The 26,033-nt window shown below is 40.3% G+C and overlaps 1 protein-coding gene across 5 annotated transcripts in view; it reads left to right on the plus strand.

The window, feature by feature from the left end:
* FRMPD4 (FERM and PDZ domain containing 4) overlaps positions 1-26,033 on the plus strand; it is a 407,661-nt gene that overhangs the window by 355,641 nt on the left and 25,987 nt on the right. For 4 of the 5 annotated variants that reach the window (XM_026850985.1, XM_026850947.1, XM_026850957.1 and 1 more), the window contains exon 5: positions 19,491-19,536. The exons of the other annotated variant lie outside the window; for it this stretch is intronic. In XM_026850985.1, the coding sequence (XP_026706786.1) occupies positions 19,491-19,536 (46 nt within the window). The remainder of the gene's footprint in view (positions 1-19,490; positions 19,537-26,033) is intronic. 5 annotated transcript variants of the gene reach the window in all.

Here is a 26,033-nt window from a genome sequence, read left to right on the forward strand (position 1 = left end):
AGTGACTCTGCTTGTAGCCTGTTTTGGGTTTTTTTCCTTTATTTAAGATACAGATGTCAAATGGTGGGATAACATGCTTTAAGAAAGCATTTACGTGTTTGATTTAGGGTAATTCAAGGAGTGTTTTTGTGACATGCCATTGCTGGTGGCTACCCTTTCCTGTATCTCCCCCTAATTCTCTCCCTTCACTTTCCCATCACTGTCCCTTCATTTAAACTGGTTGCCTACCAAGGTCTTCAGAAAACACAAGGTGAAAATTAGGTATTTCAAGTAGGCCAAACCCATTTTTAAGGTAATGCTATATATTGCAGAACAAAACCACAGAGGAGTGAGACTGGAGGAGTTTTTAGGGTGTTGGGTTTTATCACTGTATAAATGACATTAAATGACAGTTGTCAATAAATTAAAACATGTACAGGTTTAAAATTTTTGTGGTTGTTTTGTGCCTCAGTAGGATGGTCTATGCACTGGCTTTACTGTGATTTTTTTACTGCATCACCCTCTGTTTGTACCAATTTCACACCAGCATCTCTGGGGCACAGTGCAGAGGCACGTGGGATGCAGTGGAGGGCTGTTGTAGCTTGCAATATCAGCCTTCAATTTTGCTTTCTAGATATCAGAGAAAAAAAAGTGGATATTTTTTACGTCATTACTGAACAATAGCAGGCAGTTGTAAGTCCCTTCCCTATATTTTCCTATATTTGAGTCAAAATTAAACTATTAGGTAATTTTGTTATGAGTCGTGGCATTCATGTGAATGGTGAAAATCCCGGTCTTGTTTAAGTGAAAGAACCCAGTCCTGTTGACTGCTGAAAGAGCATAAAATGATGAGCTCTGAAAGACCAAAAATGTGAAAACAGAAGATACAAGTTTATCATAGCTGGCATCATGGCTTTTAAGTCATGGGAGGCTTTGATGCACCACTATTTAATGCATGAGCTTGACAGCACTGAGATAAAGTGTGTGATACAAATCAGTTCATCTTCTTTATCCTGAGGCTGTTTTAATATGAAAAGAGGTTAAAGGGGGAGGAAAGGGAGACCGTGCCTAGGAGAGCTGCCTTTGCCACATCTCCTCTGCTACATCTGTCTTAATCCTCTTCCTCACAAACATTACATGTAGTTTAACCATTTATCTGATAGAGTGTAAGAAGTACCTTCAGATGCATCATCACTACCATCTTTTCAATAATAATAATAATAATAATAATAATAATGGGAAAGTATTTTTGAAATCAAATGTCATTCCTTTTCATGGTTCTGGTTTTACTTTCCTTAAGTTAATTTGTTTAATTTTCCAGTCCTCAGGACAGTGTTAGAGATGGGAACTCAAAGCAGGCTGAATCAGAAATGTATCCCTATTTCAAATTCTGACCTATTAAAATAGAGCTTAAGTAAGTAAAACAAAATATGTGGCTAACTGATAGCACCCTTCTTTACAACGTATATTTTAACGTGGTTTTCGGTGAAATCATCTTCCTTCTGGAACTAAGTGTTTTGTGCAGAGAAAGTTCATTAGATTCAGGTCTTGCAGTAACATTCCATACAAGAGATACTTATACTCCTTATAATAGTGCTGAGTGTTCAGATTCGGAAGAATTGTGATGAGAAGCAAATGTCAACCAAAAATGTCAGTACTGTACATACTGGGTAGCTTCTGAATGGGAGCATTATCACAAGCTTTTATGAAACAAATTCACAGAATCACAGAATCATCTGGGTTGGAAAAGACCTTGAAGATCATCCAGTCCAACCATTAACCTAGCACTGACAGTTCCCAACTACAGCATATCCCTCAGCGCTATGTCGACCTGACTCTTAAACACCTCCAGGGATGGGGACTCCGCCACCTCCCTGGGCAGCCCATTCCAACGCCTAACAACCCATTCTGTAAAGAAATGCTTCCTAATATCCAGTCTAAACTTTCCCTGGTGCAACTTGAGGCCATTACCTCTTATCATATCACTTGTTACTTGGTTAAAGAGACTCATCCCCAGCTCTCTGCAACCTCCTTTCAGGTAGCTGTAGAGGGCGATGAGGTCTCCCCTCAGCCTCCTTTTCTCCAGACTAAACACCCCCAGTTCCCTCAGCCGCTCCCCGTATGTCCTGTGCTCCAGACCCTGCACCAGCTTCCTTGCCCTTCTCTGGACACGCTCGAGTCATTCAATGTCCTTTTTGTAGTGAGGGGCCCAAAACTGAACACAGGAATCGAGGGGCAGACTCACTAGTGCCGAGTACAGGGGTCAGATCCCTTCCCTGTCCCTGCTGGCCACGCTATTGCTGACACAAGCCAGGATGCCATTGGCCGCCTTGGCCCCCTGGGCACACGGCTGGCTCCTGTTCAGCTGGCTGTCAATCAGCACCCCCAGGTCCCTCTGTGACTGGCAGCTCTCCAGCCACTCCTCCCCAAGCCTGTAGCGCTGCTGGGGGTTGTTGTGGCCCAAGGGCAGCCCCCGGCATTTGGCCTTATGGAAACTCCTCCAGTTGGCCTCAGCCCATGGCTCCAGCCTGTCCAGGTCTCTCTGCAGAGCCTCCCTACCCTCGAGCAGATCAACACTCCCACCCAACTGGGTGTCATCTGCAAACTGACTGAGGGTGCACTTGATCCCCTCCTCTAGATCATCAATAAAGATGTTAAACTAATCACTTAGAAGAGTAATACAGCAATTTGGGAACCACAAGATGAAATCTGATCCAAAGTTCATTTATCCAGCATTTTGTGTCTGATAGGAGTGTTTCCAGTTTCAGAGAAAGTTCAGAAAGACCACACAATTACATGTTTACAGGATATTCTCTCTTGGGGAAGATTTATTTCTGCAATACTTTTAATTAGAAAAAGCATAAGCATTTTTTTTTGTGCCTTAATTTATCTGCATATCCCCAACAGTCCTGATTATTCTTGGTAACTACTAGTCTTGGGGTTTTTTCTTCCCTTAAAAAGCAGCACAACAGGAACCTACAGATTCCTGTTTTCCTTTCTTCTCTCCAACACGCTCTAACCAACATTATAGTTCCTTCATTGGCTGCAAATGTCATCAAAGGCCTCCTTAATAAATATATATAATATGGATTCTTCAAGTGGAAACCATAGACTTACCATTGTTTTCCCCTTTACTTTCCACCTTCCCTACTGTAGTTCATGGGAAAGATTCTTGTGTGGATCTCACCCTTATTCAGAAAAGGAAAAGGACTCTGTCATGGTTTAAGGCCAGAGGGCAACTGAGCACCATGCAACCACTCACTCACTCTATGCCCCTCAGGGATGGGGAGAAGAAAATAAAACAAAAGGCTTGGGAATCGAGATAAGGACAGGGAGAGAAGATTTACCCATCATAGTCACAGACAAAAGACAGACTCGACTGGGGAAAAAGAAAGAACTTCAATTTAATTTGACCACCACCACCACTAATCTACTAAGAGCAGGACAGTGAGAAATATAACCATATCTTAAAACCACCTTCCCCCACCCCTCCCTTCTTCCCGAGCTCATCTTTGCTGCCTATTTCGCTACCCTCCTCCCTGCCAATGGAGCAGGGGATGAGGGTTGCGGTTAGTTCGCCACCCACTGTCTCTGCCACTCTTTCCTCCTCAGGGAAGGATTCCTCACATTCTTTCCCTGCTCCACTGTGGGGTCCTTCTCAGAGGAGACAGTCCTCCATGAACTTCTCTAATGTAAGTCCTTCCCACGGACTGCAGTTCTTCATGAACAGTTCCAGCATGAGTCCCTGCTGCGTGTTGCGATCTTCACAGCAACAGACTTCCCCAGCATGGGCTTCCCTTAGAGTCCTGGCCTCCTTCAGGCACAGCTACCTGCTGTGGTGTGGGGTCCTCCACAGGCTGCAGGTGGGCATCTGCTCCACCGTGGACCTCCATGGGCTGCAAGGGGACAGCCTGCCCTCTTCACCACAGGCTGCAGGGGAATCTCTGCTCTGGAACATCTCCTCGCCTCCTCCTCCTTTCTTCCACTGACCTCAGGGTTTGCATAGGTGTCTTCTTCACAACTCCTCCTCACAACTCCAACTCCTCCTCACAGATTCTCTTTCTTAAATACCTTATTGCAGAGGTGCAGCCACAATTGCTAATTGACTCAGCCTTGGTCAGAGGTGGATCCATCTTGGAGCCAGAGTAACTTCAAGAAGCTTCTCACAGGAGTCACCTCTGTAGCTCCTCCCCTGCTACTGAAGCCCTGACACACACACACACACACACAAACCCAACACAGATTCATATATTTCCAGATATAGTAATTATCTTAGTAATTTGTAGACCAACAGGCAGTAGGTAGCATCTGAAAGAGCTGGAATATTTCTCAGACTAGGACACAGAAAGAAAAGACTGCAGGTTGGAGAGGAGCCATCCCTTCTGCCCTTGCCCCTTATGGCAGGCTCAGGGGGCAGCTGAGACAGCCTGCCACTCCTTTCATGTCCCTCCCCAAGAGCCAGCAGTTTGGAAACAAGATAAAAGACAGGTCTAAACTCAGTGTAACATAGCTGTGGGGATCCTTAAGCATTTCCAGTGGCTGGCTTTGTGTTACCAATGAATTTGTTGTGCAAGCCACCAAAACATGCGTGGCCTTTGGGACACCTGGAATTTTTTGCCTATGGCCAGCAAAGATAGAGGTCTTCAGGCCTCTGCTCAGTTGGGGACACTGCCCCAATGTAGAGCAAGGTAGCAGCAGCACTGAGTGAAGTACAGTCACCACCACATCTTGCAAAATGTTGAGGTTCATCAGGCTGAATAAATAGTTTAATGGTATTGGCAACAGCAGCGTGCAGAACAGCAAAGCAAAAGATATTTAGTCTCACAGGATCAAAGCAAAGAACTAGGAGAGTGTATTGTTTCTAATTGGCTTTAAAAATGCTAATGGTACATGGTGCAAATGCTGAACTTCTGGATTTTGAGGGGCAAAGATTCCCTTCATAGGTGACCTTCCTGAAACTTCCCTTCTGGAGATCAGATCTTCAGAAGAACCACAGGGAAGGTATAAACTTTGAACATTTCTCAGGAAGCTGCAGCTGGGGAGAGCGTAGAGGGAGGAAAACAAACAAAATAAATCCTCTCAAAGCTCTCTGATCTCCCTCCTCCACTTTTCTTTTTAATGATTAGCTTTGAGAATCTGATTCTATAAGGATACTTCTCTCCCCTGCCTGTTTTCATTATACGGTTTTGTGACTGTTGATCCTTTGTAGACTAAGAGCTCATGCCATGAGATTATCTTTTAGCATCACTGAAATGCAAAAAGTCAGGATAGGACAGAATTAAGGAAGGAAAAATATCTTGAAAAGAAATAATTTTTTTTTAAAAAGTTTTTAAAGGATTTGCAAGTTTTAGAAGACTTAGTAGTTGGATCATTTTCTGTGGAATCACAGATTAATAATTTTGATCTTTTTTATTTTTTGTCTTGCCATACATGACATGAGGAATTAGTGAAATTCACCTGACTGGTTTTGTATCTAGTTTGGGTTGCAGGTGATAAAAATGCATTATCAGTGTTCTGTGACCTATCTGTTTAGATCTTGTTCTTGCTGTCATCCACTTTGTGCTGACTGATTCAATTTAAAGGCCAAAATTATGCATGAGGATGGACTCTTCTTGCTTACACGTATGCAGAAAACTACTGACCTGTAGATGTAAAGAAACTGCCAACCAGTTCTCATAATCTAGCACTTTGCGTCAGCAGTAAATGTAATTTTAAAATGTTTTATTTTGCTCTTTAAAAAGCACATTTGCAGTCTAATTAGACTCCAGAGAAGTCTCCAGGTTGCCCAGGAAAATTACTATGTGACTACATAATGAAGAATATTATGTCCGTTGGAACATAGGAGATGTTACAGTGATTTCTGTCAGACTCAGTTTTGACAAGTCTATTTTTAATCTTGTGGTTTGACATACAGCCTTTAAAGAACATGTATCCTTTGCATGCTAAATCTTCTGTTATATCCCTTCTGAGAACTGAATTTTAATGCATGTCCTTGGAACAAGGAATTTATTCTTGTGCGTATAGATCATTGTCAGTGTGTACAAATGAAGAAGATAAGACTTTTGAAGCTCTTTTTAATGCTTATCTCATGATTGCAGCTGAAGTGAGGGATATCTGTGGTGCCTAACGACTTCATCAACTAGGTTTCAATTAAAGTCCTCAACATACTAACAATGAAACAGAAGTATAAGCTGTTAAAGAAAACTGCAAACCCCTAAGGTTGTTCTTCATAGGAGTTATTTTGTAGAACGGAAACCTTGATAGCGCATACTTTTCAGACTCGTTGAAGTTGTTGTGTTTGCTTATATGTAAGGCATTTTTATGCAGCATACTTGAGTTGGCTCAGACTACAAGAGCCAGCCCTGCAGTGTCCGAAGTCAGGTAGTGGAATTGAGGTGCCTAAAACCCTGTGTGCAGCCCACAGAAAAGCTTGCTGGTCTTTGGTCCATGTGACAGGCCAGGGTCATTTTTGGAGAATAAAACTGCTCCCATACCTGATTAAAAAGTCACCTGTATGAGCTCCAGCTGTTTAGAGTTGGGCCTTTAGCCGAAACTAGTCAGCTGTAGACATACTGAAGATGGGAGAAACTATTTGCAGCTGTCTCTCTGATTACAGCAAGCATCTAGAGAAGTACATTAAGCTGTGGTACCTCATGCCATTAGATAGTTTGAGGTGAAGCTTGCTGCTGAAGTCCTGTTAGGATGGGTGCTGGCTGGCCTGAGCCTTGCAGCTGCAGTCTCTCACCTGGGCCCGGTTGCAATTTAGAGGCAAGCGTCGTCGCCAAGCCCACGCTGGCAGCGCTGGCTTCTGCCCAGGGGAGATGGTTATTGACAGGTTGATTTAGAACTGTACCAGAGGCAACAGCAATGGTGTGCCTTCACCCCTGGGGTATAACAGCTTGTGCTTAGAGAACACTTCCTTAAGACAGCTTTGCTTGCCTAAGCATTTTGTGTCAAATCATTGCTCGATACGGTAGAGTGGCTGTGCTGGGAGCAGAGGCTGTGGCCTTCTGAGGGCAGTGTCTGTGCCAGGGCATGGTGTGCTGCCTCCCTGGCCCTGTGGACAGCAAACCCCCCTGTGCAGGCCAGCACAGCTCCAGCAGGACCTGCCATCCACAGTGGGGGACGGTGCTCTCTGGGGAAATGGAAGTGCCCTGTGATGCCACAGGGGATGTAAGTCTGCTGAAAAAATACAATTATAGCAGATAAATTATTTAGAAAATACATATAAAATCAAATTAGCAAGTCACACGAAGCCAGTCCTTTCCTCTTTTTTCACTGTACCAATATCCATCTTCCCTCCTACCACCTTCTGGCTGCAGCTATATGGCGAGTTGTGTATTCGCCTCCTCCATGAAGAACTTCCCTCCTCCCCCTCACCGTTTTCCTAAAGAGCAGAGACACATTTTACTGTCCTTCTTTTCAGTCCTGACTGTTACCCACAGCTTCTAAGGAGCAGGAGAGGACAGTGATAAAATGGGTTAATTTTCACTTTATTTTTTTCTGCAGTGTAGAGTGTGGCAGTGCTGCAGAGACAGGGGGCTGGGGCTGGGGCTGGCCTGAGTGCAGCACATGTGCAAATCATATCCCCGAGTGAACTTCAGTCTGGCTGGTACGGATAACAAAGCCCCAGCTTGGCAAGTGTGGGCGTTTTCAGGGGGGTATAACTGATACGGAAGAGTGGCATCGTATTTTTACTGCTGTTGTTACCCTTTGTATCTAGATTAAATCTCACATTGGTGTGTCCAACTGCACTGCAATTATTATGTCTTCATTTTCTGTGTGGATAGAAGAATGCAACTGTTCAGCATTTTATGCTTGGTTTGTGTCTGCAGGGTAATTTTCTTCTCCCCTCTTCAAGCATTCCTTCCCCCCACTATAGTTTGCAATATTTTTGCATTTATCAAGGAAGAAATTCTGCTTAAGTGTTTTTTATCTTAAGGACCACATTTATGTGCAGCATACATTTGCTTTGTAACTTTTCAGTGAGACTTGTATTAGTGATTCTTTGTCCCAAAGTAATTGTAAAACAATTTATGTAGTTCTAGTGATACAAAAGGGGAAAAAAAAATAAAGGGTATAACCATGTAAATACATTATTAAGTTAACCAGCATAAATATTTATACGTATTAAATGAAAACTTAACTACGATTTTGAAAAGTTGGAGAGAGATTCAAATAGAATAGGTTTTTAAATTCATATCTTATAGATTTTAGGACAATAAATAAATACATCCTTTAAAAAAAAGGGGGTGAATCTTTGAATTTTAAACATTCTGGATATATGGTATGTATTTATGGCAGGACTTTTTAATAACTGATGCCATTTAACAGAAGCAAGTGATTAATTGGCCGGCAACAATTATGACTCAATTTCTCCTCATTTCAGTCTATGTCTTAAATATATTAAATAATGTGTGAGGACACAAATAGAGCCAAAGAGTTTGCACATTGGGACTGCTGCTGTCTGAATTACTGTGCTACATCCATGGTAGCTCAAGGAGAGTTACGTCTTTGGCTGCCCATCCAAATCATTATAAAATCACATTTGCCATCACTTGTACTACTTCAGTGGCACGTGGATGTCTTTTGCCTTTGACCAACTAATATTCTGTTCCAGACCTAGTAAGCAAAAAAAGCATTCTGTGTTTAGTCCCTGCAGCTCAGTGTCCCATCAATTGTCTAACCTTGCAGATATAATAATAATAATAATAATAATAATAATAATAATAATAATAATAATAATAATAATAATAATAATAATAATAAAAAATAATGTCCACAAAACTCAAGCCACTGACCACTGAAACTTTTCTTAATGAGGAATTTAATGACTCTTGGGTTTTTTGAACATTTATTTCTTAAAACTATTTCTGTCAATCTTTAATTATTTAAAACATATTAATAGCAATGTGTTCCATAACAAAGAATAGAGCTGTTCTTAGACTGGGTCAGATGGCCTGGTTGGAAAAAAGCAGGTAAGGCTTAAAAGCAAAAATAATAGTGTTCAGTCATCTGAAAGAAAAATACCATTTACTCTTTGAATTAATGTATTTTTCTTAAGGAATAGTAACAAAGGCAGTAATATTGAACTGAGACCAGTATATAATATAGTACTTGAAAATACAATACTCTTCAGAATTCAAGTGCTTTATCTCATTTCTGAATGCATCTTCCTCTCCTTATATTCTTTCTCTTTATTGGCTGGATTACTTAAGAGCTAAGATCATGTCTGTGAAGGACTTCTGACACAAAATAGCCCTATGTGAATGTTATGCATTATTAATAAAAACTCAGCTCTAAAACAAGATGCTTCTAAAGCATTTAACATTTAATCAGCAAAATTTATCTGATCTTTTTGAAAAGCATTAAGGAAAAAAATTAATAGCTGGAGGAGTGAAGGATGTATGTGAACACCTGACCTTTCATTACTATGTACACAATGCCTTAACCTCAAAGTGAAAATGCCAGTGTCATACAGATTATTAATAGCAGCTGTAATGTTTCCTAATGCTTCAGTATAAATGAAAATGAAGCTCTGATCATAAAGGGTGTTATTAATGTCTCACATAATAAAAATATCTTTAAGATTTTCTCTTTTTAATGATAATTCCTTATGTTTAATATGTAATTCACATAGAACTCTTTTGCAATCTTTTTGATACAGGCATCACTCCTCTACAATTTCTGGCATCTTCAACTATCTTCTATTTCATTTCCTTATTTCCAGTGAATGTGAAATGTGATTTTGGAGTACGTGATTTCCTTGTTTCTCAGCAAGGAATAAGAAATTTATACCAGTGTTTAATTCATTGCAATAATTATTTATTCAAAGTATTTGGCATTAGATAATGCATTTTATTAAATTACTCTTGTTATTGATCTCTTAACTGCCACACTATCTAGGTTGACCAAACTTCACTGTGGAAAATGCTGCACCAGCATGTACACTATATCTACTCTCTGTCCAAAGTATGTCCACCTATGACAAAAATCAGAATAGGGAAAGACTGTTGGGAGAGCAGAAGCAGTAATGGAGTAGTATTTGCATTACATTATTATCAATATATCAACTGCCTAACCTTTGGCAAGACTTGGTAGGCAAATAAGAGCTCTGCTAGAGGCAGGGTTTCATTGTGGAAGGTAGCAGCATTGCTTTGCCTGCTGCCAGAAGATGCTGTGACTATCACACTTCACATCCTTTCATGCCATTGTGGCCATAAGCAGTCACTTGTCAGTCCAGCTTAGTTTCATGGTTTGTGGTAGCAGAGCTGCACCTTGGTTGTTCCATCACCAGTGCAGTTTTAACCTGGGCATGGAGTTACATTTCTGTGAAACTGGCCATTAGATCTGCCATGAAGTTTTTCTTGGCTGCTGTGCTAACTTTATGGCATTTGCTGAAGGAAAGACAATCCTGATCCTCTATAAAATCTGGTTTTGTTGATGTTTCTGAGCATGCTGGTACCAATAGACACTGTTCACACACTGCTCCAGAGCTGTGCAGCACATGGCCACAGATTTTTCAATCCAGTACTGGAAGACTGATTTAATTTATTGTCAAACCATCACCATAGCTGTTTTACCCTGATACTGAGTGACTATTGAAATAATTGTTATTTGTCTTTTATTCTTTTTTCCCCATTGTCAAAATGTCCTCATCTAAAGCATGCTGCTCTGCCACTTAAAGAGAAGTAGACCTGCATTGATGAAATCAAGACTTTCACTTCCTATGGGGCATGAGAGGTCTGCTGCAGCCAGACTAGGGAGAAAAAAAAAAAAAAAATGTAAAGGGATAACTGCTACCTTCTAACATAGTGTCAGCAAAAACAGACATTAAAAATAAACTGTCAGGAGGGAAAATTTATTTCCTAAGTGAAAATTTGCATAGTGTCTCTGAAAGGAGAGAAATAAGAAACCAACAGGGCCTCATTATGTGAATATTAGAGTTACATTTGCTCTCTGAAGCATCCTTTTCAATTGCTAGATCATATTGTTAATCTCTCTGAGGTAAGTGAATGGAATAATATGAATTCTCAGGGTTTGGAAAGTTATCATTTCCTTCAGTCTTTTAAGCTTCATTATTTTGTTGTTTCCACTGCTGAAGTAAAAGTTCAAGTGGATATGTGACTGCATCAAGGTGTCTAAGGAACTGGTGGAAATTCAGCAGACCACAAGAAAGCCTCTCTTAATCTAATTCAGATAATGCAGAGGAACATGTGGAACCTGCACAGAAAAACATTCAAGCTGTTGTGGTGCTTTTCTTTCCCTCTCCCATGTAAATGAACTCTGAATCCAGCTTGGATATCCAGATATTTTTACAAAAATTTAGAAAATCAGAAGAATATTGTAATTACATTTAGCATTTTTCAAATTAGATTTTGCCGTGACCATGTATGCAACTGTAACAAAGTCATGCTGGCTCTATTTTTGAAGATTAACCAATGATGGAATAGATTTCATAATCATTGCTAGGTCTCTGGTGGCTACACCACAGAATTGGTTCATGTCACTGTTTCAAAGCATATTGTTTCATGTCAGCATTAGGTTGGATTTTGTGGAACAGGTGGAATTGTGCATTTTCTTCTGCAACTTCAGTGTTTCAATACAGTCCAAGTTCCTGGAAGTCCTCAGTAAGTATGTTACTGCAAAAGATAAGTGATCCCAAGTTAACTGCATGTGTTTAACACACCTGAGTAGTGTGGGCAGTGGACAGCCACTGCGTTCCTGCTGGCTTCTGTGCATGGGCAGCAGCAGAACAGGAAAACAGAATTGCACTTAGCTCACTTAGAAACCCCGTCTGAAAGGGCTTGCTCAAAATCCCCACAGAAATGCCATTGCAGTCTGATGGAAACAACACAGTCTAACAAATAAAGAAGAGAAATTTTCAGGAGAGTGGAACTGTGCTTTCCATGGCAAGGCCACCCTGTTCTGTAAATATTTTACTTTGATAGTGTTTTATTGTAGCTTCATAACACCATTCCTAGAGATGTCTCATCAATAGCCACTTTGTTCATTACAGTTTGAGAATTAACTTTTCCTCAGAGCTTCTGAGGCTTTGGCAATTAATAGTAGGAAAACTAGCACTGAAATTCTGGCCTGGATGAGTGACCTGAGAGACCAATATTATCCCACTTTCTCTGTCTTTGATCCTTTAAAGCTAATGTGCAGAAAGTCTAATTAGAAGAGGACAGCTGAAAAATTAATTAATACGGGAGTTAAGTGCTACATATTTCTCCTTGGCAGCATGGCATCTTCATGCAGCGTGAAGTAATTTATGCTGTGATCGTGTGGCAGTAGCATGCTAACAGTCGGACTTGGTGAAAGTCGCGGTCCGTCAAATATACATGTGTGCCCATCTGGCTCTCGGTTTTTACACAAGCTAGAATGAACAAATAATGATTCTGCTGCAGTAGACTACTCCAGTGTTTGTTGGAGAATGGCTTGCAGAGAGCAAGGCCATGGGTCTCTGCAGGAGCTGATTGAAGCCATCTGAGGTAAACAAAGGAAAAAACCCAGGGCACAGTTATGCTAACAAAGGACTGTTATGTTAACAAAGAGAGAAACTGAGGTACAGAATGGCCTTGAGTATGATGGTAAACAACCTTGGGAAAAAAGTCAGTCCAGAAGAAGGAAGATGCTGTGACATACCTGAAATGCCACAAGGGGCTGGGATATTACAATGTAGCCTTTTGCATGTATCCAATAGATTTGTGAGTAGTGTTAGTAACTCCTAATACTTCTCTAATCCATCTCGAGGTTTAACCCCAAGTTCTCTGAAGGGCTGAGGGAGACTGTCATGGATAGAAAATAAATAGAAAAATGGTTGCTTAAGGAAGAGGGTCCAGTCAATGTAGAGTTTTCTACATATTGCTGATATTAAGACTTGCATTCCAGAGTTAATTGAAGGCCAATGTAGTAAGAAGGAGTTGGCAAGACACTGCCTGGTAGAGGACTACAGGTAACATTACTCAGCAGTTAGATAGCCGTGTAACACTGCTGTTGATAATTCAAGCAGCCTTACCAAGGCACTCTTGTACAGCGTGAACAGGTATTTACCGTTTGACTAACATTTTGTTAACTCAGTTACAAAGATCGTGGCCTTAAAGTTGAGAATATCAGCAACCAAACAACTTTGGGTATTTGTGGAGAGGAGGCTACAGGTAAGTATAAACCAGTGAAATTCAACAACTTCTTTATAGGGCTCACCTTGCCACAGTGCTAATAAAGGAGAAAATGGAACAAATTTGGTACAAGTGAAAGCTTGACAGATGGACAGCCTTAAAGAACAGGAGGCTTTTTTATTCTCAAAGCCTTTACTGCAGAGGTATCTGAAATGGCATCTTGTGTATGAAAGCCCACCAGTGTGCCACAGCCCTGATCTGAAGGGACCACTTCTGTCAGAGGAAGCGAGCATAATTCAGCCTGCAGGCACGCTCGCTTCTTGGCCCCTTACAGAGACTGCCAACAAGGGTTCCAATTAGTGCCAGCTGCAAACTGTGACAATTTTAAAGATTGACTTTCACACCACGGCAAACCTTTAAAAGAAAGAAGAACATTTATATAAAATGCAGTTTGCTTTGACAGTAATTTTCTGTATGCTATTATTGAAGTTATTTATGTTCAAATCAGACTATCTTTTCTCTCAGCTGTGTTTCTGCTGCTGTTTGATCCTGTAGTGCAGTAATAATCCCGTGCTTATTTCTTTTATACTTTATGTGGCAGTGGTCATTTATTTCAAGCATCCATCAATTGCACAGTTTTTAGGGCTCAGACATTTGAACAGAAATCCTGTGAAATTCCCAGATTCTTGTGCAGATTGCTTCTGCTGCTGCAAGTCCTCATATATTTAATGGCAAACTTAAATTTTAAGGACCCTGTGAATAGACAGGGCTATTGAAATTAAACTGTAGAGTTCAGGAGTTCACAAGTTGAAGTTGCTTGGATGTCCAGAATATTTCACTGTGTTGACAGTGAGGTTAAGGCCAAATAGTACCATTAACAGGGGTAGAAGAAGCAGCCACCAGCTTTCCAAACATGAGTGTGATCCCTCTGCTTTCTGATACCAGAGATTCCAATGCACCCTCCCTAGCTCCAAAAATAAGATCTGAACACCACAGTCTTTGTGTTCTCTGCTGTCATCCCCAGAAAATAAAGCATCTAAGCTGATGCCTGCATTCATCTCTTGGCTTGTTCCTCATGTGTCCACTCCCAAAACAAGACCTTGGCGTCGTGTCCCATCTTCTATATCTATATACCATGCGATGTTACCCCTCCTCCCCAAACTGGGACCCCATATCTTGCCTGCTGCATTCCTGCAACTGTCTTCTGAGACGGAGTTGGGGATGTAATGCCATGCATGGCATACTCTGCCTTGCCTGCATAGCTTGATGGCAGGAACACCCATCACTAGGTGTGTACAGGATCTTTGGAGAGACTTCCTGGAGGTGAGTGCAGCCAGCTGGACAGGCAGAGACTGAAATCCCACTGCCACCCTTCAAGCAGTTCTTGTGCCATGTATTGGCAACCTCTTGAGAAAGTATTATTTTCTGTCTTCCCCTAAAAATTGTCTGGAAAATATCCCCCTTACAATCTTGGAGAGGACAAATTCTTCACCTGCTTCTAAAACAACATTCATCTATGGGTAGATTTGATCAAGAGGCCAGAAATTATCTGCCCAGAGTAGTATGTCTTCCAGCTTGGTTTAATCTATTGTACTTATCAGTTAGAAGCTACTGAGTCATGGAAAAATTGCCTGTAGTTTATGTGCTGCAGTGTTGCCTTTGGAAATAGAGGAGGAAGAGCCCCACACACCGTGGCTCTTGCTGGAAGAGTCCCCCAGTTCAGAAGAGCTGGTCTGCATGAGCTTTTAGCTTGTGTCTTTGCGTTTGCACAGCACTGCTTCTCCTGTGACAAAAATAGCCTTGGGGAAAGGCATATTCTTCTTAAAGCCTCTCTCTCCCTCTCCCTCTGCATTGTTTCATGAGTGTCAATGAATACTGAGTTTGTCCACTACCTTATCAAGGTTTCCCTAGTCCACTCAGACAGGTTGGCATTATTGCAGGACCTGGAGGCACACTGTTTGGGACTGCGTGATAACAGCAGAGTATGAGGCAACACTGAGTTGCCAAGACAGGTCTACTGTGTCCCACCGAGGTCCCTCCAGAAGGCATCTCCAGCCCTGGAAATAAATCTAGGTGGATCTCTGGGGCAAACTGGCCTTTTCCACCAGAACTGTTGCTCATTATAAAAGTCTGGAGAAGTGAAATTTGGAGCTTTCCTAGGTGAAGATAAGTACTATAGAACAGGTTTTATGTGAAAGTATATATACAGCTCAAATCAAAATAATCCTTCTGAAATAAGTCAAAATGTACTACAACAGAGTGACTTTGCAAACTCTTTGTTCATTATTACTGCCTTAATCTTCATAATAATGAAAGACATGCAAATGCTGAATTATTTTGCTCTAGCCTAGATGCTAGAATTTGAAGATGAGTTCCACTTTCCTTAGCTTTTAATAGGGCATTTGAGGTAACCCATTACACTTTGTAGCTAGTTTTTGACCCACTGATTTCTGTTTTCTTACTTCAAAAATGTAGTGTGAAGCATCCTGTAAATCATGGCATCTCACTTCACCATTGTGAAATTCAGACCTTTCTCATGAATAGTGAGATGCAAAGTGAAACAGAAAATTCTGAAATAGAAGAGAACAAAGCATTTCAAAACAAGAGTTTCAGAATTTGATGTTTGGCATGAATGAAATAGATATAAGTTATGGTTAGGAGAAAGGTTTTCTTAATTGCATTCCCTGTAAACGATATTATTTATTATATGTCAATTCCTAGTTTGTTCATCTTCACTGAGAGAGAAATCTAGTACTCCTCTGGGATGTAAAATTGCTAAAAGCTTTTAAATCTGCATAGACAATTATTTTCCATTCTCAGTTCTTAAGAGTGAGTACAGGTAATATATATACTTTTTAGTCATATGCTGTATTAGCTGTAGGACACATACAAAGAACAGAGCTGCTTATTCCATATGGCTCAGATTCTGGGAGTCCCCCACATCCCTCATCTGCCTTCACATCCCGTCCTCTCTTTCAGCTAGAAGGAAGTAGAAGAGAAACAGTGATTTCCAGCCAGAAGTTCAGAGTCAAAGTCAATGACTGACATTGTGGCTGAACATTAATGCCTTATGTAGCTTGAGATGTGTGATACTCAGTAATACAAGTTTAACCTTTATAATGCGTCATAAATTGATTCTCGAACTATCTATATTCTCTCCTTGTTATAGCCTAAGTAGTTATGAGGAGTAGGGAGAATGGACAAATATAATCACCACGTGAGGCACAGGGAAGGACAGAGAGATGAATCACTGAAATTCCCATTGCAGTTTTCAGGTTTTAGCCTTGTTCTTGCCATTTGATTCTAATGTCAGAAAATTAAAGAAATATGATGATATTTTATTCTGGTGTTGGTTGGTGTTAGCTGGTCAGATGACAGAGCATCCAAAATGTTTGCAGATGTTGTCCATGCTTGGAGTTGCAGATGTTTGGTGTTGAGTGTTGAGTACATAGATTTTAAAGAGAAATAATTATGTTGTGGTTAAGTGAGTATGAAAGGAAATAAAATATGTCTAATATAGATATTTTTTTAAAAATATTTTAGTCAGTTTCTTAATGGAGGGAATACATTTCAGAGGGGAAGTAAGACTACAGTTGTTTTTTTAGGGTTTGCCACTATCAGTAGTTGTTTAAAAGAAGTAGTTTACAATTAGGTGTGGTGATGTATATTCTGCTGTCATACGTGGACATATGTATGTACACATACACTTAAGCTATAAAATTTACAGATCACAGTACATGGCCAGTGATTCCAATATATGGTACGATTGACAGTCTCCAGTGCTGTGCAAGGTTGATCATTTACAATATATAGGATTTGCTAACAGTACTGGAAGTAGAAGGTGATGTGCTGTCGTATAAAGTTTTGTCATCATGAGTTGAAAATGTTTTAAAATGAGCTGTGGAGTCATGACTGAGTACTGCAGTACAAAAAGCTGCTGATTAAATACTTATTTCTCTTGTGCTGTGTTTTGTATGTAGCATGTGTTTTATAGAAAATATTTTTTCTAAAGATGAGGGGACTGTACATGGTGCTTGACACCTGCTTTCTATACATGTAACATGCTTGGGTCCAGATACTCCAAATGGCCTTATTATAGCCTCAAATGTTGAATGAATGGCCCAAGGTCTAGCATCCTTCAAATGCAAGTGATTATCCTGTAAGAAAGTCTTGTCCCCTAAAAAAATCTTTTGACCTTTTGGTTTAAGAAAACTCTTGTTAGTCAAGGATGAATCTTACCTACACTGGCACCTGGACAGATTTGCTCCAAGAAAAGAGCTGAAAAAGATTTTCAGGAAAAGCTGATTTTCTTTTTCAAAGGCAATTCTCTAAGGTAGCTGGACCACAGTAGACAGGGGTAGTAGTAATCTTATGTTGCATGAGAAACATAAATTAGTGAGTTGAAAGTAACTGAAGAGGTCAGCTGGGCATGGAGTAGTTAGCCCAGGGCTGCAGTTTATCCCATAGCTAACAACTGTGGGGTTTTTTGTCTACTCATATTCTTGAGTAGCATAGATGTGACCGTGAGATTTCTTGAAATAAATTAAATTTCTTATCATGCATTTTTAGATTCCTTAAAATGTGGTAGTTAAAATGGGAAAAAAAAATAAAAATAGAGGGAATCCTGTTGTTAGACAGAATGGAGGTTGGGTTTTTTTAAACTATAAGCTATAAACTCTGAGAATAATAATGGAGAATAATAAATGGAGAGTAATTGTGGAGATTTCCAAAACTGTAGCTTACAGACCTTAAAAATGAACTGTAATTTTTCAGAAATATGAACACTATTGATAAAGACTGTTTCATGATTGAATAAATTATTTCTGGAGTTTAACTTTGGAACATGTTTTATTGAAGTAAAAAATAATTGTGGGAAATTCCTTTAAGTAGTTATATCTAAAGGGCATAAAATGATGGTGTTTTGTTGCAGAATATTTAATTTTCACCCCATGTAGCTCCTCATTAATTCTTTTTTAACTTTCTAACTTAATTTTATTTTTATTGGTCCAAACACAGGCAAGCATCCAAAGCCTTCAATCCCCACTTTTGAAAAGTCTGCCTATACTCTTTTAGTGCAATGATACAAATATCTAATAAGATGAGTTAAAATTGAAGCTTAACAAATTTTTCTTTAGGTAGGGGATGTGTGGTCAGACCTTGCCCCTTGCATGACTGATAGCTTTGACAGAAGTAGAATATGCTACCCTGGTTGGCCTTTAGAGATGCATTGGTTTCAACAAGTATAGCCTGACTTTCCAGACCAGTTTTCTGACTGGACCTTTAATCTCTCCTCTATTTTCTTTGCTTTTTGGCTTTTTAAGTTGCATATCAGTGGTGTGAATATGCATATAAGGTGACACTATATAAGACCAATACAGCGTGATTTATTTTAGTTCTGCTGAACAGGTCAGGCATGTCAAATCAGTTGCACTTCAGTTAGCCAGGCAATAAATCACATAAATAAACAGTTGTGTTTGAAAGTAGTAAAACCAACAGAAAATCAACTCTATCTCAACAAAATGGCAGCTGACCTTTTCTTAGCTAATATTGCACTCAGCAGCCATCTGACCAACAGTGTAATACAAGAGATACTGATTCTGATGGGCTTCTCTTTCTTCTTCTTCCACTTTACCCTTACTTTTCTCCAGTCATCCACCACCTTCAACTGCCCCCCAGTAGTCAAAATATGCATTTATCATTTGTGTAGACCACTTGAACATATCAAGATTCTTAATAATTTCTTCCCTTTAGCCTATAAATCAGTTGGATTTTTTTAGAGCTGCTTATGTTTTTTATTTACCAGTTTCATCCTAAAGAAGAGCTGTTTCATTTTAAAGAAAAACTTTTCTTTAGCAATCTTCTAAAAATGTAAAAATTCTAACAAATATTAACCCTTTTCCACCCATTTAAAAAGATGAGCTGGAGAAGAAATGGTGGCTAAATTACATCCTCACTTTTGTTTTGGAAACACTGGTATCTTCAGATAAATGTGGCAATAAGTGTACAGGAGCTGAATGGTATAAAAAGTAACTTGCATTTGTAAAGTAGGTGAAAGAAATTCATAGCCTATAGATGCTAAACTGATAGCATTAATCAAATGTTATTCCACTCTTGATGGAGAAAACCATTACTGCAGGTCTGTGATGAAGAAAACATTTCATAGTATAAGGTGTAAAGTTAAGTCAATTCATTAGATTGGAAAAAAACGTATTTTTTAATATCCATTCTTACTTTAGCATACTATTAATCTCTGTAATTCTCTGCTATGCAATTGAAATAAACATTTTGCCATACTACTGCAGTTTTCTCCATTAAAAAGAACATCTGGTTATCTGTAGTGAATAAAAGGATGAATCTTTACTTGATTTTACTTCTTTTTTCTTTTTATAGAAGCTGCAAAGAATCAATCCTCCTTACTGTTGTTCAACCTTACCCTGTAAGTATCGTCAGTGTTTTCAGAATTAGTTTCCTAGCAACATACCAGCTTTTTTTTTCTGCCTATATTCTGTCTGTGTCTCTACCTTATCTGTGCAATAAAAAGAAGTAAGTGAGATAAGGGCTGTCTTTCTTAAAGGTGATGTTTAAGACTGTATTACAGCGTCCTGCACTATCACACTGCATTAGCAAGTTAAATAATATCAGTATCTTTAAACACATACCAGGAAGGTAGGTAGAGCAGGACGCTGAGTTCTGCTTCAGTTTCTGCTCTGTTGCAGCTCCTGTGTTCTTGAATCTGCCTTGCTCCCACAGTTACACTGCTGTATCAAACCAGCTGTACCTTATGTAAGGGAGGGGCTCTGCCTGCATCTCCCGCACAAAGTGTGTGGAGGTGAGGGGAGAAAAGAGACAGACAGGCAATTGCATGAGGCTAGCTTGAAGGGACTGGAAGAAAATGCAGCTCAACTCAGAGCTGGCTGATGTGACATGCCTTTGCACCTTTCTCAGTGGTTTGTGGGAGTGGGTTCATGACCTCTCAGCTCAAACACGTAAAAAAGGAGAGAAGCCAAGCCAAGGTAAAAACCACATCTCTCTCTTCCCATTCATCCATGCACAGCCTTGCGTACCGTGCAGGCTGCTGAGGGGCCTCAGCCATGCATCAGGAGTGGTTTCAGATTCAGTAGGTCCATTCAGTTCCCTGTTGGCTAGCCTGATATACAACAGTTCTGATTAACAAGGGATAATTGCATCCTTTTCACCTAAGAATAAGAGATGAGATGTATTTGACACAAAGATGTGAAAACAAGTTTATCTGATAAATCTGCCAAAATACACATCTTGCAAATGCATCTTGGCCAGTGCTGTGTGGCTTCGTACTACTCATTAGCCTTTCAGGCTGGTTTAGAAGTGGCCATGTAGTTGTGCTGGTCATGTACCCTTTCTAGAAGCCAGTCTGCACAGCAAGAAGATCACAGAATCATAGAATGGTTTGGGTTGGAAGGGACCTTAAAGAACATCTAGTTCCAACCCCCCTGCCATGGGCAGGGACACCTTCCACCAGACCAGGTTGCTCAAAGCCCCGTCCAGCCTGACCTGGAACACTGCCAGGGAGGGGGCAGCCACAACCTCTCTGGGCAACCTGTGCCAGTGCCTCACCACCCTCACAGTAAATAATTTCTTCCTTATATCTAATCTAAATCTTACTTCTTTCAGTTTAAAACCATTACCCCTCATCCTGTCACTACTTTCCCTGACAAAGAGTCCCTCCCCATCTTTCCTGTAGGCCCCTTTAAGTACTGGAAGGCTGCTGTAAGGTGTCCCTGGAGCCTTCTCTTCTCCAGGCTGAACAACCCCAGCTCTCAGTCTGTCCTCATAAGGGAGGTGCTCCAGCCCCCTGGTCATCTTTGTGGCCTCCTCTGGACCCACTCAAGCAGGTCCTTTTCCTTCTTATGCTGGGGAACCCAGAGCTGGACACAGTACTCCAGGTGAGGTCCCATGAGAGTGGAGTAGGGGGTGAGAATCACCTCCCTCAACCTGCTGGCCACACTTCTCTTGATGCAGCCCAGGAAATAATGGGGCAAAAGCAGACATTCTGCATCAAAACCAGGCAGGAAATGCCATGCTGCCATAAGACCACTGTCAGGAAGGTGATCTGGGATCTGGTCGACATCAGCCACCTTAAATGAAAATACAAGCATGATCTGACTAAATAAAGAAATCCAACTGCCTTTAAAGCTTGCTGGATTACAGCTAGTGTTTTTGATCACAGGGAATATATATTATATGGGGGAAGAGAGATCCTCACCCACTTGCCTTTTTTATGCAAGTTGCTTTATTTCATCCATTGACAGGCTTCATTCTTTTCTTTAAATATCAGGTGAAGAAAGGGCATGTGCTTTAGTGCAGGTATGGGTAGCCCTCAAAAGAGGACAGTAATGTGTAGCACTGCATGTCTGTGAGGTGTTGTGGCCTGTTATCACTGTGCTGCTGGTATGAGAGCAAGCCTGTACGTACTGAATGTAAGGAAAGCTGAAACTCAAATGAACTGTGCACTCCATGTTCAGTGGCAGACCTTACAGCACAGGTATGGTCCTCCTCCAGCCTTTGACCTGGAGAAGAAAAGGACTGGAGAAGGAAAGTCATGACCTGGTGTCTTCCCAGACCTTTGGGTCCAAGCCCTGTTTGAGGCCTTACAAGGCAGAATCTGCTTCTCTCATTACATAGCACCAAAAGCTAATCAACAACTGGACTATCTCTAGATGTCACTGAGCTAGGAATGACACTGAAACATTTTGCTGTCCTGTCAGCCATTTGAGCTCACATGCCCATCTTATATGTGTGTTTGTAATGCCCCACTCTGTCATATCTGTCAGAGTCCCCCAGCTCTACCTCAGCAGACAAAGCGCACATGTTTTCAGAGGTGATGGATGTTTTATCTCACATAGGCATCTTCCCAAGAATGTCCACAGAGCAGTCAGAAGATGGGATTGATGATCAGTGCTAGCTTTAATTGACTCATTTTCATCCTAAAGTCAGGATGCTTCAGTGGCATGAGCTTAGTTGAGCGAGCCTCAACTGCAAGACTGTTGCACCCTGCAGATCTCCTCTGGTTTGTGCACTCTTATTGCACCTCCCTACCTGTCCAGACCAGGGTCTTGTTGATTCATAGCATCCTTCGCTTATCACTTTCAAGCCCAAGTTTTCCTGCAAAGGAAACAAAGGTGTTCATTAAGAATGGGGAGCAGTTGTGATGCTGCCAATGTGTTCAGCCTAGGTTGAGCCCTGAAGCGGTGCAGGGTCCCTCAGTTTATGCAAATCCTGGACTATGAAGTCTCCTGGGGAACTCCTGGGTCACTTAGGGCCATGCTGGCCCTAATACTGCCGCAGTGTTACTGTCAGAAGTGCCAGAGCCTGTTAGGTGACATCCCCCACAGCTCTGCCATCCTGGGTGTTGCTGCACTCCATCTGTGTACCTATCCTGGTCTTCTGTGCAGTGGGTCCTCTGGTAAATACATTTTGTCTGACAGTTTGGAAGCATTATTTGTCTTCAAAAATTATGATGCACATGTGTTTTTAGTTTTGCCTCCTCCATTTTTCCTTTTACTATTTTACTAGTAAAACTGGAAAGATGAAGTACAAACCAGGCAAAGGAGAAGTAAGAACTTTTAAATAAAGACTGAACTTCTTCCCCATTCTTGGCAGAAATGAATCTTTGCGAACATTTCATTGATCTCTCTTCTTGATGGTGAATCTTTTTTGTTCTATTATTGCATGAAAAATATCTGCCAAGATGGATTACAAAGTGCTGTTTCTTAATTGGTTTTGTGCTATTTAGAGTGTATTTTGTTTCCATGCTTTCAAATATCAATCCTTTACAATTGCAGGTGAAAGTAGATGTAATCTAGATTTATACTCCTCTGTAGTTCACTTAGTACTTTTTGAAAGCTTTTGTGGATCATTTTTGCTTATGTGCATTCAATTTTGTTTAATGCTTAAACTCATTAAAATTTCATTTTAATTATGACCAAACCAAAGCATTAGGCTATCTTTTTCTTTACATCAATCTACAAATATCTGCTAGGTTCATATCACCACTGCTCATAAGGAGGTCACTGAACAGCTGAAGCAGTTGAAGCAGTTCAGAGTTCTGATTTCTGGAAGTATGGCATTTGATTATCATTTCTGATCATTTTATTCTTTAAATGCACTATTGTTCTGATTGTTGCCTTATTAAGTTTTAAGCATTACTGAAATCAAATAACGTGTGTTTTGATAGCTGTTCAGATTTTATGTGTAGAGATCATTTTGTAGGTTGCTTTCATGGTTAATCTCTTAAATTCCTTGGATATAGACCAGGCCCAACTGAGATCTATGGCAATTCTGGTGTGCATAAGTTCCGCAATGGGAAAAGGATAAGATCTTTTTCTGTTTTGAAAGATGCTTCTTGTTATAACACAGTTACATGTTTGAGACACGGTGTTTGCAGAAAAACTATGAAAAATAACACTTATTTATGGATCGTAATGATTGTGACAACAATCTTATTGAGAGTTACAGTATTTTTTCTGGAGTCGTGTAACAACAGCAACTACCATATCTAAACTTGTGGTGCTAAAGAAGGATATAAATAGAAACAGGTTTGTCACACATACTTCAAAATCTGAAGTGAAAAAGACCACCAAGGTGTAGTTTTAGAAATCTTTTTAGCAGTCAGACGTGAACATTTTGAAGATGATTTTTGACTGCTTGTAGTTGTGAAGTTGGTGTAGAAATGGTGGCTTTTTTTCTTTGAATGTGTACATTTTTGAGTCATCCTGACAACCTTTTCCACTGCATAACTTCCATATCAGCTTTTTGGTACGGTCAGTTCCATACATAGCTCTAATCCTACACAGGAGAGGATCAAGATGCTGTTAATGACAACCTTGCCATCACTGTGTTGCCTTCTGGAAGTGTTGACTGGTCCATGGCCACTGTCCAAACACTCTTTGCTGTTTGAAGCAGCCCCCTCTCCTATCAGACCTGTGTTGTGCAGCCTTTCTTCTTCCATCTGTGTGTGATGTAAAACCCAGTGAGCACTGCTGCTCCTGACCTTTCTTCCTGGAGGCCTCCTCTTAGATTATATGGATTTTTCTGAAGTGTAGTTATACAAAATGCATATTTTCAGCAGTGAAGACTGAGAAAATTCAGTATGAACTTTCTTGTTTCAGCAAAGTGGAAAAAAGACCATTCACCCTTCACCCTGTCCACCATTTTCTCCTTGTAGTTCTCCCCCCTGCCCCCAGTTGCCATTAGATCTTTTTTTCCCTCTTAATTAGCCCTTTCTCCCATCCCACATGCATTATCTTTCATATAGTCCTTTATGTTCATCTAGTCCTGTAGTCCCTTATTGTTCATTTTAGCCTGGGTTTGTGTGGGGTGAAGGTTTCTTCCATTCTCAGATGTCCTTATCCTTGCAGAGTTGTAGGGCTGCAAGTATTATGGCATGACTGACTTTTCTGTACTTTTCTGCACCTGATTAAGAGCAGTCAACCTGTTTATGAGAGGTAATCATGAATGTAAAGGAGTAATCCATGAGTGTAAATGGCTGAACTTTGGAGAGGCAGAATCTCAAAAGGACAGTGGAGGGGATTTTATAGGTACGTTATACATGTATGGGGCTAATGACCAAGCTGTGATTACCACCTAAAAATAGTAAAATTTAAGTAATGCAAATAGTAAAATATGTCTGTGATAGATCATCAACTTTAAAGAAAGAACCCAAATTTGACTGTTATTTCAGCAATTAAATTTATGCCAAGAGTTTAACAAAGAAATAGTCCTGATGATGACCTGCTAGTGCCCTGTAGTTATAACAAATTACTCCATGGTAAAACTTCTCCATATTATTTCTTCTATGTCCCCACCTGCCCTTTTGCAATAGTCTTGTGAGCCAGTGTAGTTGTTTCAGCCTTGCTAACAGCTATGAATGGCAGTATTTAGTTTGCCTTTGGGCATTATGTACTGTTCCACTTAGTAAATTTAATTCTTCCTCTTACTCACATTTTGTTTGCTTGCTAAATTTTGTTTCATATAATTGCCTTTAGGGATGGTCCAAAAAGTCAACACATTTTTGCGGTCATGCAATTTTTCCTTATTTCCTAGCAAACACAATATTTTGTGTTAAACTAATGACTAATTTTAAGCAACTTAAAATTGATTGCATATATACATTTTGTGATGATTTAAAACTTTAGTATTTGTGAGATTTTGACACTCATTGTCATAAAGCAGGTTTTCTTTTCACCTTGTGACTATCCGTTACTGCTGCCTTGTTTCATATCTTTATGGTAGTTCAGTACTATTCTACCCTCTTCTAAATGCTAAATCCTTTTTTTTCTTGAGCATGAGCAAAGATTTTGTTGTTGCAGCACCTCTACTGGCAAGAACACTCAAAGGGTCTTTTGCAGAAAAAAAAAAAAAAAAAGACCATTTCATTTGGAATCTCCCCCAAATTACAGTTTAGCTGCAAAAGTGGACAAAGTACTAGACATTCTTATTTTCATTGAAAAACAGTTTCACTCAAAATGAAGGATGTTGCTTTTAAGGGCTATACAAAAATGACCTGCTGTAATGCTGCTGACAAAAATAGGATCTAATTTTGGAAAGTCCAGAAAATGAGAAAAATCACTTTTACCAGAAATCATCCTTATGTTGCAGCAATCTCTCATGTTTTGACCCTACTGGTGGAATGCCCATTGATTGCAGTCCCTATTGGGTAGGATTTAATGGAGGGTCTCTGTCTTCACTGTCATTTTCTCCAAGCAAATCTCTATGCAATTCTTCATTTCTCTTATTAGCAGTTTCTCCAGGTAGTGTTGACATGATCAAAGTGATCAAAGAAGGGCAAGGAAGCTGGTGCAGGCTCTGGAGCACAGGTTGTACGGGGAGCGGCTGAGGGAACTGGGGGTGTTTAGTCTGGAGAAGAGGAGGCTGAGGGGAGACCTCATCGCCCTC

Source organism: Athene cunicularia (assembly GCF_003259725.1).
Source record: "Athene cunicularia isolate RWA chromosome 1 unlocalized genomic scaffold, athCun1 chr1_part1, whole genome shotgun sequence".
NCBI classification, from domain to species: domain Eukaryota; kingdom Metazoa; phylum Chordata; class Aves; order Strigiformes; family Strigidae; genus Athene; species Athene cunicularia.